General features: G+C 34.4%; 1 protein-coding gene across 9 annotated transcripts in view; it reads left to right on the top strand.

Moving 5' to 3' along the window:
• The window catches only part of RELCH (RAB11 binding and LisH domain, coiled-coil and HEAT repeat containing), a 114,432-nt gene that overhangs the window by 76,972 nt on the left and 23,910 nt on the right, over positions 1-13,550 (top strand). For 5 of the 9 annotated variants that reach the window (XM_040478634.1, XM_040478628.1, XM_040478635.1 and 2 more), the window contains 5 exons: positions 2,417-2,496; positions 5,972-6,078; positions 7,026-7,125; positions 11,907-11,989; positions 12,770-12,833. In XM_040478634.1, the coding sequence (XP_040334568.1) occupies positions 2,417-2,496; positions 5,972-6,078; positions 7,026-7,125; positions 11,907-11,989; positions 12,770-12,833 (434 nt within the window). Of the gene's footprint in view, positions 1-2,416; positions 2,497-5,971; positions 6,079-7,025; positions 7,126-11,906; positions 11,990-12,483; positions 12,567-12,769; positions 12,834-13,550 lie in introns of those variants that run through there. The other 4 variants (XM_040478629.1, XM_040478633.1, XM_040478630.1 and 1 more) reach the window with 3 other exon arrangements.

Here is a 13,550-nt window from a genome sequence, read left to right as displayed (position 1 = left end):
ATGCCCAATCGACTGAGCCACCCTGGCACCCCCATTTATTATTACTTTTAAAACAATTGGATATCTTTACTCAGGAAAAAATACTATATTCATTGTGTGCCAATTGTATATAAATGAACTAGCAAGTACAAGTGAAAAGGAAAATTTATTTCTTGGTTTTATAACTGTGTCACATCTACCTCTTTCCCATGAGCTGGTAGTGAGATTCATCTTTATTAATTTGCTTATAAATACCTACCTTCCTTGCAATTAAATTGACTTAAGGCTGAGTTTCTCAAACAGAGTGCTTGTACCCTTGTAGGTTTGAAGTGGTATATTCACAATATTGAAAAATATAGAATAAAGGATCTCTACTTCCAAATTAGTTATTTAAATCTTTTAAAATGAAAACAAATATAGTGGAAGAGAATGTAAGATATGCATATATGTTTTTAAAATGAAACTACATGCTTGAGGGGGCACCCGGGTAGCTTAGTTGGTTAAGCTCTTGGTTTTAGCTCAGGTCTTGATCAGGTCGTCAGATCTAGCCCCACTGATAGCACAGAACCTGCTCAGGATTCTCTCTCCCTCTCTCTGCCCTTCCCCCACTCGCACTCATGCACACTGTTTCCTCTCTCTCTCTCTCTCTTTCTCAAAATAAATAAACTTAAAAAAAAAAAAAAAAAACCCACATACTTGAATGGGCAGTTCCAGTCCCTCTGTTGATAGTTTTCACTCATTTGTCTTAAGAAGTCTAGTTATAGCACCATCAGCCTAAGAATTTGTTTCCTTGTGGATCTTAAGTTCCTGTGTGTTTTTCTAGTTTCTACGAATAAATTGTAGAAAATGTTAGAAAGAAAAACGTATAGCCCTCCTTTTTTTCTTTTTTTTTTTTTTAAACTTGGTTGGTTTTGGACATATAGGTAATTCTTATCACCGTCCTACCTTAGTGATTTGATTTGAGGGATCTACAAAACCCATCTTAGGCTGTCCTCAGAAATAGAGATGAATAAATATATCTTTTTCTTCTAAGTTCGAACATGATGAGATTTTTTTTTTTGATAAATGCTTCCCAAAATTTATATTATCAAGTGTTAATGTTTAGAATGCCTAATAGTTGGTATTATCTGTTTAGTTGTTAATTCTGATGATAAATTAGTGAGGAATATTTACATATTTTAAAAACTGACAGCTTTTAGAATTATTAGTTAGCTCTAAGTGTTTAGTAGTTCATGTAGGAAGAGATTACTAATCCCTATATGTATAGTCTATATCTATGAATCCAACTTACGTCTATGTTCCTAACCTCAGATTTAACTCTCAACTACCATAGTCACACTCAACCAATATCAGTAGTCCCCCAAAGAAAAAATTACTCTTACTGAGAGCATAAACAAACCTTAAGTGCTACTTGATGTGAAAATGGAACTTTCTTTTTTGCTACAATTCTTTCAGGGCAGTTAGTCAAATTTGTTTATGTACTATTTTCTGAAAAGAATTTCAAACCATATAAAAATAGAAAAAAGTACTTAAAAATTTGGGGATACATAAAAGCAAATATAAAGCACTTAAAATAGTGCCTAAAGAACAATAAACCAGAGCTGTTGTTGCTATAAATAATGTTATATCATCTCTGAATTTCTTTTTTGAAATCATCTACAGATGAATTTTGTACTTTGCCTGCATTTTCCCAGCGAAAATAGGGTCATCTGGCTGAAAATCCCTGTAGAGGATGCAGGAGGGGCTTTGGAACTAGACTAGTACTAGAAACTAGGTAGTATCTCATATCAGGAAGCAGATTAAATAATATATATCCAGATGCCACCTTTTAGCTGAGTGCCTTTACCTTCTACCGAATACTACAGATTGAAAGCATAAAAATGTAAGACCTGTTTATACGGACTGGCACTTGGGAGAGTTCAAGAAAGCTCCTTGGGGCGCCTGGGTGGCTCCGTCGGTTGAGCATCCGACTTCGGCTCAGGTCACGATCTCGTGGTCTGTGGGTTCGAGCCCCGTGTCAGGCTCTGTGCTGACAACTCAGAGCCTGGAAACTGCTTCAGATTCTGTCTCCCTCTCTCTCTGCCCCTCCCCGACTCATGCTCTGTCTCTCTGTCAAAAATAAATAAACATTTAAAAAAAAAAAAAAAAAGAAAGCTCCAATTTCTGAGTATGGAAATAGAGTATAGCATCTCATTTTGGTTATTAGAGTTCTTAACATCTATCAAAAATGTTTATGCTACTGGCTTTATAAAAAGTATTAAGCTATGTTTTTACAACAACCATGGATATGTATTTTAATCAAAATTCTTTTCCAAAGTAATAATATGCATGTGTAAGCCTTGTAACCAGTTGGAATTTTAAATATAATTTGCATTGTGACTTTTTGCTTTACATTTAAAATACATGCAGATTTTTAAAATTGTTTTAATGATCTTAGATTCCTCAGCAGGAAATGGGGTCCTCACTAAAGCTACTGTCCCCATTTATGCAACAGGAGTCCTTACGTGTTATATTCAGGTAAGAGAAAAATCCTTTTACTAGAAAATGTAAAAGCACTTTCTGTTTAGAAAGATACATAATATTACACTTTATATTATATTATAAAAGTAATATATATTAACAACATAGATTAGATTAGATTATGGGTTCGTGTTACCCATAAAGGAAAACAAAATTTATATATTTCTTTTGTTCAATGAGTAATTTATAGTGGAGAGCATATTTTAATAAGTCTTCATTGAACAAATCTTGAACAAACAAATTTAGAGATTGTGTGCTTCTTGATATTTTGTTAGAAGTGTTAGATTGCACTTACTTATCAAAGTTTCATTGTGTTTCATGATTAATTTTTCATAAATTAAATAGCAAATAAAGCACATGTATTAGGTGGAGCAAACTACAAAATGCTGTAGAATACTGTACTGTATTACCATTTTGTGCAAAATACTTTTTAATAATACCTTATTTTTCTTAATTGTTACTACATAATAAATTACCCTAAAACATAATGGCTTATTATAACCCTTTTATTTGCTCATGGGCTTTGCTCAACTTGGCCTCTCTTTTGTGGTCTTGCTGGTGGTCAGTCCCTCATGTTGTTGCATTCACCTTTTTGGTTGGAAGAGAGGTCAGCTAGGGTGACTGAGCTTCAGTCTCTGTGTTGTCTTGGGGCCTCTGGGGCGGCACAGCCAGACTTAATACGTGGTGGCTCAGGGCTGCTCAGGGCTCCTCAGAGCGCAAAAGCAGCATCTGCTAGGCGAAAGCTTAGGCTTGGAATTAGCACATCACTCTGTTGCCTTCCCTTGGTTAAAACAAGTTACAGGCTCAGCCCAGATTCCAGAAGAGGGCACGAAATAAAGGCATGAGGCAGGAGGTGCAGTTCATTGGTTGTCACCAGTATAACAAACTACCACATTCTACTTACCGTTGCTTTAAGGAAATGAACATGGTATATATTAACGTAGATCAGTCATTTTTAAGTGTGAGGCAGCCCCACCAGTCAGGTGAAAGTATGGATTCAGGATAAAGCATTTTTAGAAATTGGAATGTGAGGAGCACCTGGCTGGCTCAGTCGGTTAAGCGTCCGACTCTTGATCTCAGCTCAGGCCATGATCTCACAGTTCATGAGATTGAGCCCAGCATCAGGCTCTGTGCTGACCGTGCAGAGCCTGCTTGGGATTCTCTCTCTCCCCCCTCTTTACCCCTCCCCTGCTTTATCTCTCTCTCTCTCTCTCTCTCTCAAAATAAATAGATAAATAAACATTAAAAAAAAATTAGAAATTAGAATGTGAGGGGCTCCTGGCTGGCTCAGTAGGTAGAGCATGTAACTCTTGATCTCAGGGTCATGAGTTTGAGCCCCACATTGGGCATAGAGATAACTTTTAAAAAATAATAAAAATAAATAGAATTTAGAATGTAAGAATCAAAAAGGAAGGCCTTTTTTCCTGAGTTTTCCCCCATTAATACCTAACATTTCTTTTGCCTTTTAAATTCAAAGTATAATTCATATTTATTGTACTCTTCTAACAAAACAGATTGAGCTATCTTACAGTTTTAAAATGTAGTCCTACAGTATCACATACCTTTCAACAGAAGCTCCAATTCTGTTAAAGTAACACAGTATTCCTTTAAACTATTCTTTTCTACCCTGGTTTCGAAGACTGCCTCATAATATGAATACACACACAATCCCTGTGTGTAGGGTATTTTAAGTCCTGTAACTTTAATAGATTGTCTCTATTGTTCTTAAACTCATGAAGATTTAAATCCTAGCATATTGCCAGACACAATACTATGCATACCATTTTCCACTCTCTTTAATTTGAAAAGCTGTGAGTTGAAAACTGTTTTGAATCAAATACATTTTTTTGTCTTGAGATTTCAAAAATGAGAACTAGAATAGGATTGTACTAAATTTTCAGATTAGAAGAATCTATGCTCATTTGGAAGTATGTTTCATAGCTCTTGTTTCACACTTCAGGTTTTTCAGATTTACAGTTTGTTTTCCAATTTTATGTATATTTTGTGTTTTGACATAGTAGGCAACTAAAATTGGGTAGAGTCTCTATTCCGACATTGCTCTGATTCTGGTTTGTCAGTGTCCTAAGCTTTACATTAAGTAGACTGTCATATTCCAAAACTGCTCTGACATTGTTCATGCTGATCATTACTTTTGTCAATTCTTTATTCATTCTATTGTTTTTAATCCTTTATTCATTCTAAATGAACCTGATTATGTAGGGAAAAAAAAAATGGTTGGTGGCAATCCAGTATTCTTCATAGATCTATTAATATTAATGCAGAAGCTATTTATTGTTGGCCTAATACATCCATAATGACAGAAAACTTAACTCTAATTTATTATGTATTTATTTCCTGACAGAATGTCAGATTCCCTTCCTTTATAGACTCAGGTTAATTTAACATACAAAGTGATTTTTTAACCTTCCTAATTTAGCACACTTATTTTTTACAATATATTTCTTAATAAAGTACAATATAAGAAAAAAGAAAATACTGATTATTTTCTGATTATGAAAATGATGGTTTATTAAAGAAAGTTTGAAAATATAGATTATTTTTTTAATCAAGGATATGACTGCAAACAGACAGGGAGGCAAACCCATAAGAGACTCATACATACAGAGAACAAACAGGGCTGATGGGGACGCAGGGGAGAGGGGGAAATGGGTGATGGGCATTGAGGAGGGCACTTGTTCGGATGAGCACTGGGTGCTGTATGTAAGTGATGAATCACAGGAATCTATCCCTGAAACCAAGAGCACACGGTATACAATGTATGTTAGCTAACTTGACAATAAATGATATTAAAAAATAAAAAATAAAAATTTAAGAAAGATACAGGAAAAGAAAGAAAAAGAACACAGTACTCTGTATTTCAACAAGCATGTAGCTTCTTACCACTAAGAAATTGCAAGAATAATTTCTTGGAAACAATTTTCTGTTAGGGGGATAGCTTTTACTAGTTCGTATTTAAGTGCTTAGTGCCAAAATTAGTGGGAACTAAAATTTGTAAAAATAAATTTTAATAAAAGAATATACCTTTGCATTTTCTAAAGCAGAACTTTCTAATAAAACTTCCTGCAACAGCAGACATATCTGTATCTGAACTGTCCAATGAGGAAGCCACTAGCCACCCGTGGCCATTAAGCACTTGAATTGTAACTAGTGCTCCTAAAGAACTGAATCTTTTATTGTACTTTATTTTTAATTTAAATTTACATAACTGCATGTGGTGAGTGGCTACCATAATGAACAGCACAGGTCTGAGGATCTATGAATCAAGATAGTCTTTGTCCTTTTACCATTGTGATCATAGATAGATAAGTTTAATACATATTTTTAGTTAAAATGCTTCTGAGACTAGATATTTCCCCATATTTGATAAAACTTTATAATTATAGATACGAAATTAGTATTTTAGTTCTACTTGATTGCTTGGAAATTCATTATCAGTCTTTATCCTCTGTAGGAAGAAGACCGCAAACTGTTAGTGGGATTCTTAGAAGATGTAATGACCCTGCTTTCATTATCGCATGCTCCTCTTGATAGCTTGAAGGCTTCTTTTGTGGAACTGGGGTAAAAATCATAGCTTATGTTTGTTTTTTAATTCATGTAAAGTTTTTAAATTGTATTTATAAGATACATAGTTTGAGTCAAAAAATATTGGCATCCACACCAAATCTTTTGGTTTTGAGGCCTAGTTTTTGTCCTTGTAGTGTTTGGTTTTTGGTTTCGCTTATTTGTACATTCTCAATATTTTGTAATCAATACATTGTAATAGAAGAGTAGGAGAAAGAGTATAGACATGTTTTCTTTGAAGCAGCTGGAGAAATAAAGTTCAGATTTGAAGAAAATTTAATTTCCCAAAACTGAAAAAGGAGCTCCAAGTGAAAGTTCATTGGCTCCTTTTTCCATCCCATTGCCTGATCCTGCTCATAATCACATCTAGCTGTTAATGTCATTTTTATCTCTGTCTTTATTGCAAACAGGCTTGGGCACTTGGTAACAATACAGTCTTGCATTTGAATAGGCCTCACAGCCAACTTCTCCTTCCATGTCAGTGATTTGAGTTGATCTGATTTGATCCCACAATAAACATATGACATAAATAGGACAAGTATTGCTTCCCCAATTTTTATACATACAGAAATTAAGACCCACAGAGGTTGTAACTTACCCATCTGACTCAGTCCAGTGCTCTTTCTTTTTTTCCTCCTGGGTAAATTTTCTTTTATTTTTTATAATTTTAAGTTGTATGCTATTAAAGAGTTGAGATTTCTATCAGAATTGTAAATGTTTACAGAACCTAAAAGTAGAACTCCTGAATATGCTAAAAGTTTGTAGCTTTGTAAGGTGACTTCCTTTTTTAAAGAGTCTTGGATGTAACCTGTTAAACCATACAGAGTAATTTCATATTTTTTGCCAATATTTTTATCATTAATATTACCTACAAATGTAGTATTTTTCAGTACACCAGTGAGACACTGTGGCCCTCACTTTTAACACTGAGTTTTTTCTTTCAGTGCAAATCCAGCCTACCACGAGTTATTATTAACTGTTTTATGGTATGGTGTTGTCCATACTTCGGCACTTGTGAGATGTACCGCTGCTAGAATGTTTGAGGTATGTAAACAAATGCTTCTCTCGTTTCTAATTATAATGATTTCCTTTGGAAGATGGAGAAGGGAATGTTTTTTTTTTTATTATTAAAGGCTTTGCATACTATGTTATGTTGATGTATATTTTATGGCATCGAATAGTATCTAGTTGTGTACTGTGTGATGGGGCAGAAATTAACTTTGATATATTTAAGAATGTTTAAATATTGGTTAATTGGATGTTATTGGTCCCTTGGATGTTATTCTCAGTTCTACTTCTTAAATTTTCTTTTAAATCTTATATTAATTTCCATCTTATATAAATCTTTCCTGACTATACTTTTCTATTTATTGAGATAAAATGGCTACTAAAATAAACTAAAACAATATAAGATATATTTAAAGTTATAAAATATAGTTGGATTCATGAATAACTTTAAAAAATCAATTATTGCAAATATGGGGATACTTACTTTGTTGATTACTCTACTTGATTATTTCCTCACAAATCATGTCTGGAATAACATCCCTATACATTAACTGTCCATAGACGTATTAGGAGAGAAGAGACTGTTCATATAATTCAACTGGATTTTCTTAAAGTTGCCACCTACCCAAATTAAGTATGAAAATTGAAATACCTATCTTTTGAAATTCAAAATATCCATCATAGAGGAAATTATGCCATAGCCTACTTTATTTATTTATTCATTCATCCATTCATTGGTTTATATTTCTAGAACTTGTATTTGAAGACAAAAATTAATTTAGAGTGTTCTTTCTGCTCTTGAGTCTTGCCATAGAGCCTAACTGCCTGGGTTCAGTGTCTGTCTCTGCCACTTAATGGCAAGTTCAAACTTCTCTGTGCCTCAGTTTCCTCATCTACAAAATGAAAATGATAATAATTATCCATCTCAAAGGATTTTTGTTAATATGAAATGAATTAATACTAGTAAAGCCCTTAAAACAGCATCTGGCACATAGGAACTTAATAAATGTTAGGTATCATTATCATTATTTTTTTTTCCTTATCATGCTGTTATTTCACAGAGTAATATAATAGTTTAGAGAATGTATATATATCCAGGCTAAAATTATCCCTAATATGCATGTGATTCTTAAAATATCTGAAAGCGTTTATTTCCATAAAAAGAATTGGATAATTCAATTCTTCCTGAACTTCAGAGTTTTTCCACAATTTAAGATAAATTGCCATTTGAAGAATAGAGCACTGGTATGTTTAAAATACGTACCTTCTAAAACTTTTAAATATATAAAATCGATGTGTGAACTCTAAAGAAAATTCCAGTCTTACCAGGAAGTTGAATATCCTCTGTCCATGTTACTGCCTCAGTTATTATACATATTTGATTTAAAAAACTATAATCAAGTGTTCTTTGTCAAGGTGAATGCCAAATTTAAAATTCAGATTGATCTGTAGTAATAAGTTCCTGTGAGTATAAATAATTTTTGATTATTCAGTATGCTGAAAAGAGTCATCCGTGAAAGAAAAGTGCATCCTTTTATATAAAGAACTATGTCTTTAATACACTGTCATTATAGGATTTTATTCTAAGACGCTAAAAGCTACTTCTTTCTCTTAAACCATTTGTTTCTCAAATTATGTATTCACTGGTAAGCATACCATATAAATGAAAATAATTTAAATAAAATGAAACATCCTCTTTTTATTTGTTTTTGGGTTCTTTCTGCCTTATTTCTTATATGTGGCTTTTGTCTGGTTTTGGTTTCTATGTTTGCAATCAGTGCTGGTTTGGAAACTATACCTATGCTTCGGCAGTTTTCAGCATTCTTTCAGGTTGATTATGAACTTGAGTCCAATTGAGAGAATTATTTCAATATTTTTTCCAACTCATTTGTGATAAAATTTTTTTCAGTGATCATGCCAGTAAAATCATCAGTAGAAAAAATTAAAGTTGCTTTTGTTGTCAGTGACTCTTAGAGTGAGCAAAATTGTATTAAAAAAATAAGTATATTTCAAAAGATTTTTTTATACTAATACATTATAATTTACAGTTGTGCCTGCTTCCCCTCGCCCGCAATGAGTTAATTCAAAATAAAAACATAAAAAGCAGGACATTTAGGGGCACTTGGGTGGCTCATTCAGTTGAGTGTTCGACTTTGGCTCAGGGCCTGATCTCACAGTTCATGAGTTCAATCCCTGCATCAGGCTATCTGCTGCCCATGCAGAGCCTGCTTTGGATCCTCTGTCTTCCTCTCTCTCCTCCCCTCCCGTATTCACACCCTCTCTCAAAAATAAAAATTAAAAAAAAAAAAAAAAGCAGGACATTTATAATAAAAGAAAAATTTTTATGTGAGACCGGAAACTATTGGGAAGAAAGCAAGAAATGGATCTATCAGGAACATAACATGAGATACTTAGTGAAACTGAACACTAAATGTAGCTCTAAGTTTTCAGACAGTAGGACAAAAAGGGCAAACCCAATTTTATTTTCATTGTTAAATAATAGGCCAACGTATTACTTTTGGAAGTGACAGGTTATTATTGAAATTGATTTATAAGGAAACTTTATCATGTGACATAATGGATTTACCAAAAGATGCAGAAAAGAACTTCATCTAATGATTTCTCCTATCAGTCATAAGGAAGCTAAGCCTGTAACAGTAGGCCAACTCAAAGAAGGCCTGGGTTTGTGAGACAGATGTGACGAGTCCATTTGCTAATTTGGCTTTTTATTGCCTCTAAAACCCTGGACAAGTTACTTAACTTGTTCTCCAAGGCTCAGTTTCTTCTTCATCTGTTAAAACATTGATAATAATTGTATTTAGCTCATCAGGTTTAAAGATCAAATGATACATTGTACATAAAGCGCATAACAATTGATAACTCTTAAATTTTACTTTTTGATTTTCTAGCTTAATAAAGAAATTACACTTCAAACTGCAGAGCAATGAAAATTTAACTCGTCCCCTAGATTAAACCTCTTTTTTTTTTTTTTTAATGCTTTTTGGCTGGCACAAGGTAGCAGACATTTTAAGATACACTTTACTGATTCAGATCTAAGCTATCTTATTTACAAAAAGGTACAGAGAGGAAAGTTTTATTTAACAGTATTTGAACTTCTCTCCCCTATTTCTTTCTGCCTGACCTCTGGAATGTTTAAGGTAGTAGCAAAAGTTCTTGTGTCATTTTATTCCAGCCTAATTATCCATGTATTTTTATAAAATTTAGTTCAGAATATTGAAGTAGATTTTAAAGGGAATCAGTTGTTGAATGGTAACAGATTATTGTCAAGTTAGGAATCTTCACATAAAGTGAGCTCTGCTGTCTCTGATACGGCGTGTGGGAAGAATGTGTTAACAGGCACACAGTGTTGGGTTTTTGTTACAAAAATTCCACAGCCCCCTCCGTCTTCCACGAGGCCTAGTTCCACTGCAAGGTGACCAGATTGACAAGCATTTAGAAGTAATGTGTTTTTAAATTCTGACATTGAGAATGTAGGATTAGGATGCTGCCCTTTTATTTTTTTTATAATCTTGTTTAACGTGTATTTGAGAGAGAGAACATGCATGAGCGGGAGGAGGGGCAGAGAGAGAGGAGAGCCAGAATCTCTAGCAGGCTCCACACTATCATCACATGGATCCCTACATGGTTGTCAACCTCCCCAACCAAGCCAAACTCAGGAGTCAACGCTTAACTGACTGAGCCACCGGGCACCCTAGGATGTGGCCCTTTTAAAAACAAAATGTATAACGCTCCAAAATATTGTCCTCCTGTTCTAGATTTAGGGTTGGTTGCTAAATGAATTATTTTACCATTAGGTTATAGAAATAGGTCTAAATGTGCTTATCATGTTTATTTTCTTAATTCATTTGAGCTTTTAGAGAAATGTAAAACAACAAACTGTAAATGCTAACTACTTGGAGCAGTCAAAACAGTTTTTTAATTAATAATTTCTTTTTTCAAATATATCATAAATCTTATATCCTTGTAGTACTCATAATTAAACTCACATTTCTTGAATGCCTAATCTTTGCAGACACAATATTTAGGCATATTTTGTACAGTTAGTAGCACAATGATCCTTTAAGGTAGATAACAGTGTTACCATTTTCAGATGAGAAAACTGAGTTTCAAGAAGATTATGTAATGCATCTAAGGCCACATGGCTGATAAGTGGAGAGCTAGAGTCTGAACCCAGATCTAATTCCCACATGTACTACTTTCCACTCGGGCTGCATTATGTGTCTTTGTACCTCAAAAGAGAAAGCTATGTGATGTAAAAGGTTGGGAGTTTCCCTGTGATTTTTAAGTTGACTTGCCGTAGAACAATCAGAAGCAGTTTAGTGGTGGCTGCTAGCCATTTGAGTTTGGTTTAAAAACAGTCCAGTTTGTACCTTGTTGGTCATAATAAAACGACACCAGATTTTCTTCAAGAATTTTAACCATAGAATCCAGTATATATCTTCTTTTTACCCAGAAAGAAAGAAAGAAAGAAAGAGACAAAGAAAGGCTTTCTTTTAAATTGCATTTTAATCGAACATGGAAATTGCATGGAGACTTTGACCAAAAGTACAAACTGCCATTGAATTGGTGATACACTCTGTTTTTGTGGACTGCTAAGCTATGTAAGCTTTGTTTTCCTCCCAAGCATTCTCTCCCTTTATTAAAGCACTCTAGTAGCAATATTTGCTTAGCTTCTAATTTTGGTTTTGCTTTTGTGTTTTCTCTCTTTCTCTTGGTCGTTCCTTTCTTCTTCCCATGGCACTGTGTTTGCTCTTTCCATGCATCACCTGTGAATACCCCCTGCGCTGACCAATCAGCTGTTGGTGAAGGGGGTGAATGAAACTCTGGTAGCTCAGAGGGTTGTTCCTGCTCTCATTACTCTCTCCAGTGACCCTGAAATGTAAGTGTCATCCCTGCCTTTTGCATTCAGCATCCCTTTCAAAATGTGCCTATCAAGAAATAACCATCAGCTTTTCAATTCATTAAAGAATAGATTTATCTCTTCAAAATAATAATATTGGATTATGTTCACTTGATTTTAAACTTTATTATACTGTTCATGTATCTTTTTTTTTTTAAGTCAACCTTCACATTTGGAGGCCATGTATCGAAAAGAATACATTAATAGTATTCTCAGTAAACATTTCCTAAACTTAAAATATGCTGATGGACTATTTCTTCCAAGCCGAGAAAGGATGCTCTGCTAATCTCACTAACATGTTGTTACCAGTAAGTATAGTGGCATGAACCAAAGGCTTAACATTTTAATGTCTCGTGTGGGTGACTAAACCAAGAAAGACCAATGAGTCTGCCTGCCCATCCTCAGTCACAGCTAACCCAGTTCTCATTCCAGTTTACCAAACCATTTTTTATTGCATGTTGACTGGTTTACAGCTGACTCTTCGAGGCATGAGTGAAGCGTTAGTTGACAAGCGGGTTGCTCCGGCCCTTGTTACCTTGTCCAGTGATCCTGAATTGTGAGTTCCACAGACTGCGACCTTAAGTTATCCTGTCTGTCTTTTTGAGCATTCTTCTTGGTCTGCTTTTTTTTAATTTAATTTGTCATTGCTAGAGACTAATACAGTATATTTACCTTATACTTAACTGTGATACACATTTTAATAATCAGCTTTTCATCTCAAAGAAAGTTTCAGTTTCTTTCTTTTTTTAATTCTAACAGCTCTGTCCGGATTGCCACAATTCCGGCCTTTGGCACTATTATGGAAACGGTTATTCAAAGAGAGGTAGGAAATGATTGAAATTTATTATCTATGTACTGTTGAGGTGATGATACATTACCATCCATGCACCCAGTGGTAGGGGGAAGGGAGTATTATAACTTTTTTTATATCTCTTAGTTGGTTGTGGGCCAGAGGAATATCTCAGGATTTGAAAACATGATAGCCTTATCCAAAGTGTATTTTCATATCCTAAGGAAATCTCTAGTCTATCTTCTCAATTAGAGAATTAAGTGCAAGCCAACTCCTAGATGTTCTCTTTTAAGCCTAGCTGAGTATTGCAGTCTTGGGTAATCCTTCAAACCAGATCTAGTTCCAAAGCCTTCCATTATCCAATAGACTTCTGGATAGTCTTACGTAAATTCCTGATTGCCAGTTTACCCAGATTTGAAGGCAATTTGACTGATAGCTTTAGGACCACAAACCTATCTCAGTTTTACAAATGGAGGCTAGAGGGCACCTCTGTTCTCGTAACTGTGATCAGTGATGTGCAAGTCTAGTGGGCTGGTATCCTCTTGTTGTAGTGCACATCACTGTGACCACCCTCTGTCACGTCCACTGCAGAAGATCATCAAGGTCTTTCTGAAAGTGGATTTTGATTTAGAAACTAGTGATTTAGTTTCACGGGTGTTAGGTTCTATCTGCAACATTAACTCTACGACACTTCTCAAAATTAGTATCAGAATTTCATTCTTTGTTATCAAATTGGACATGTTTTTATAT

This window comes from Herpailurus yagouaroundi, unplaced genomic scaffold (assembly GCF_014898765.1).
Source record: "Herpailurus yagouaroundi ecotype Mexico unplaced genomic scaffold, PumYag 142, whole genome shotgun sequence".
NCBI lineage: Eukaryota > Metazoa > Chordata > Mammalia > Carnivora > Felidae > Herpailurus > Herpailurus yagouaroundi.
This window is presented reverse-complemented; position numbering and strand designations above follow the sequence as displayed.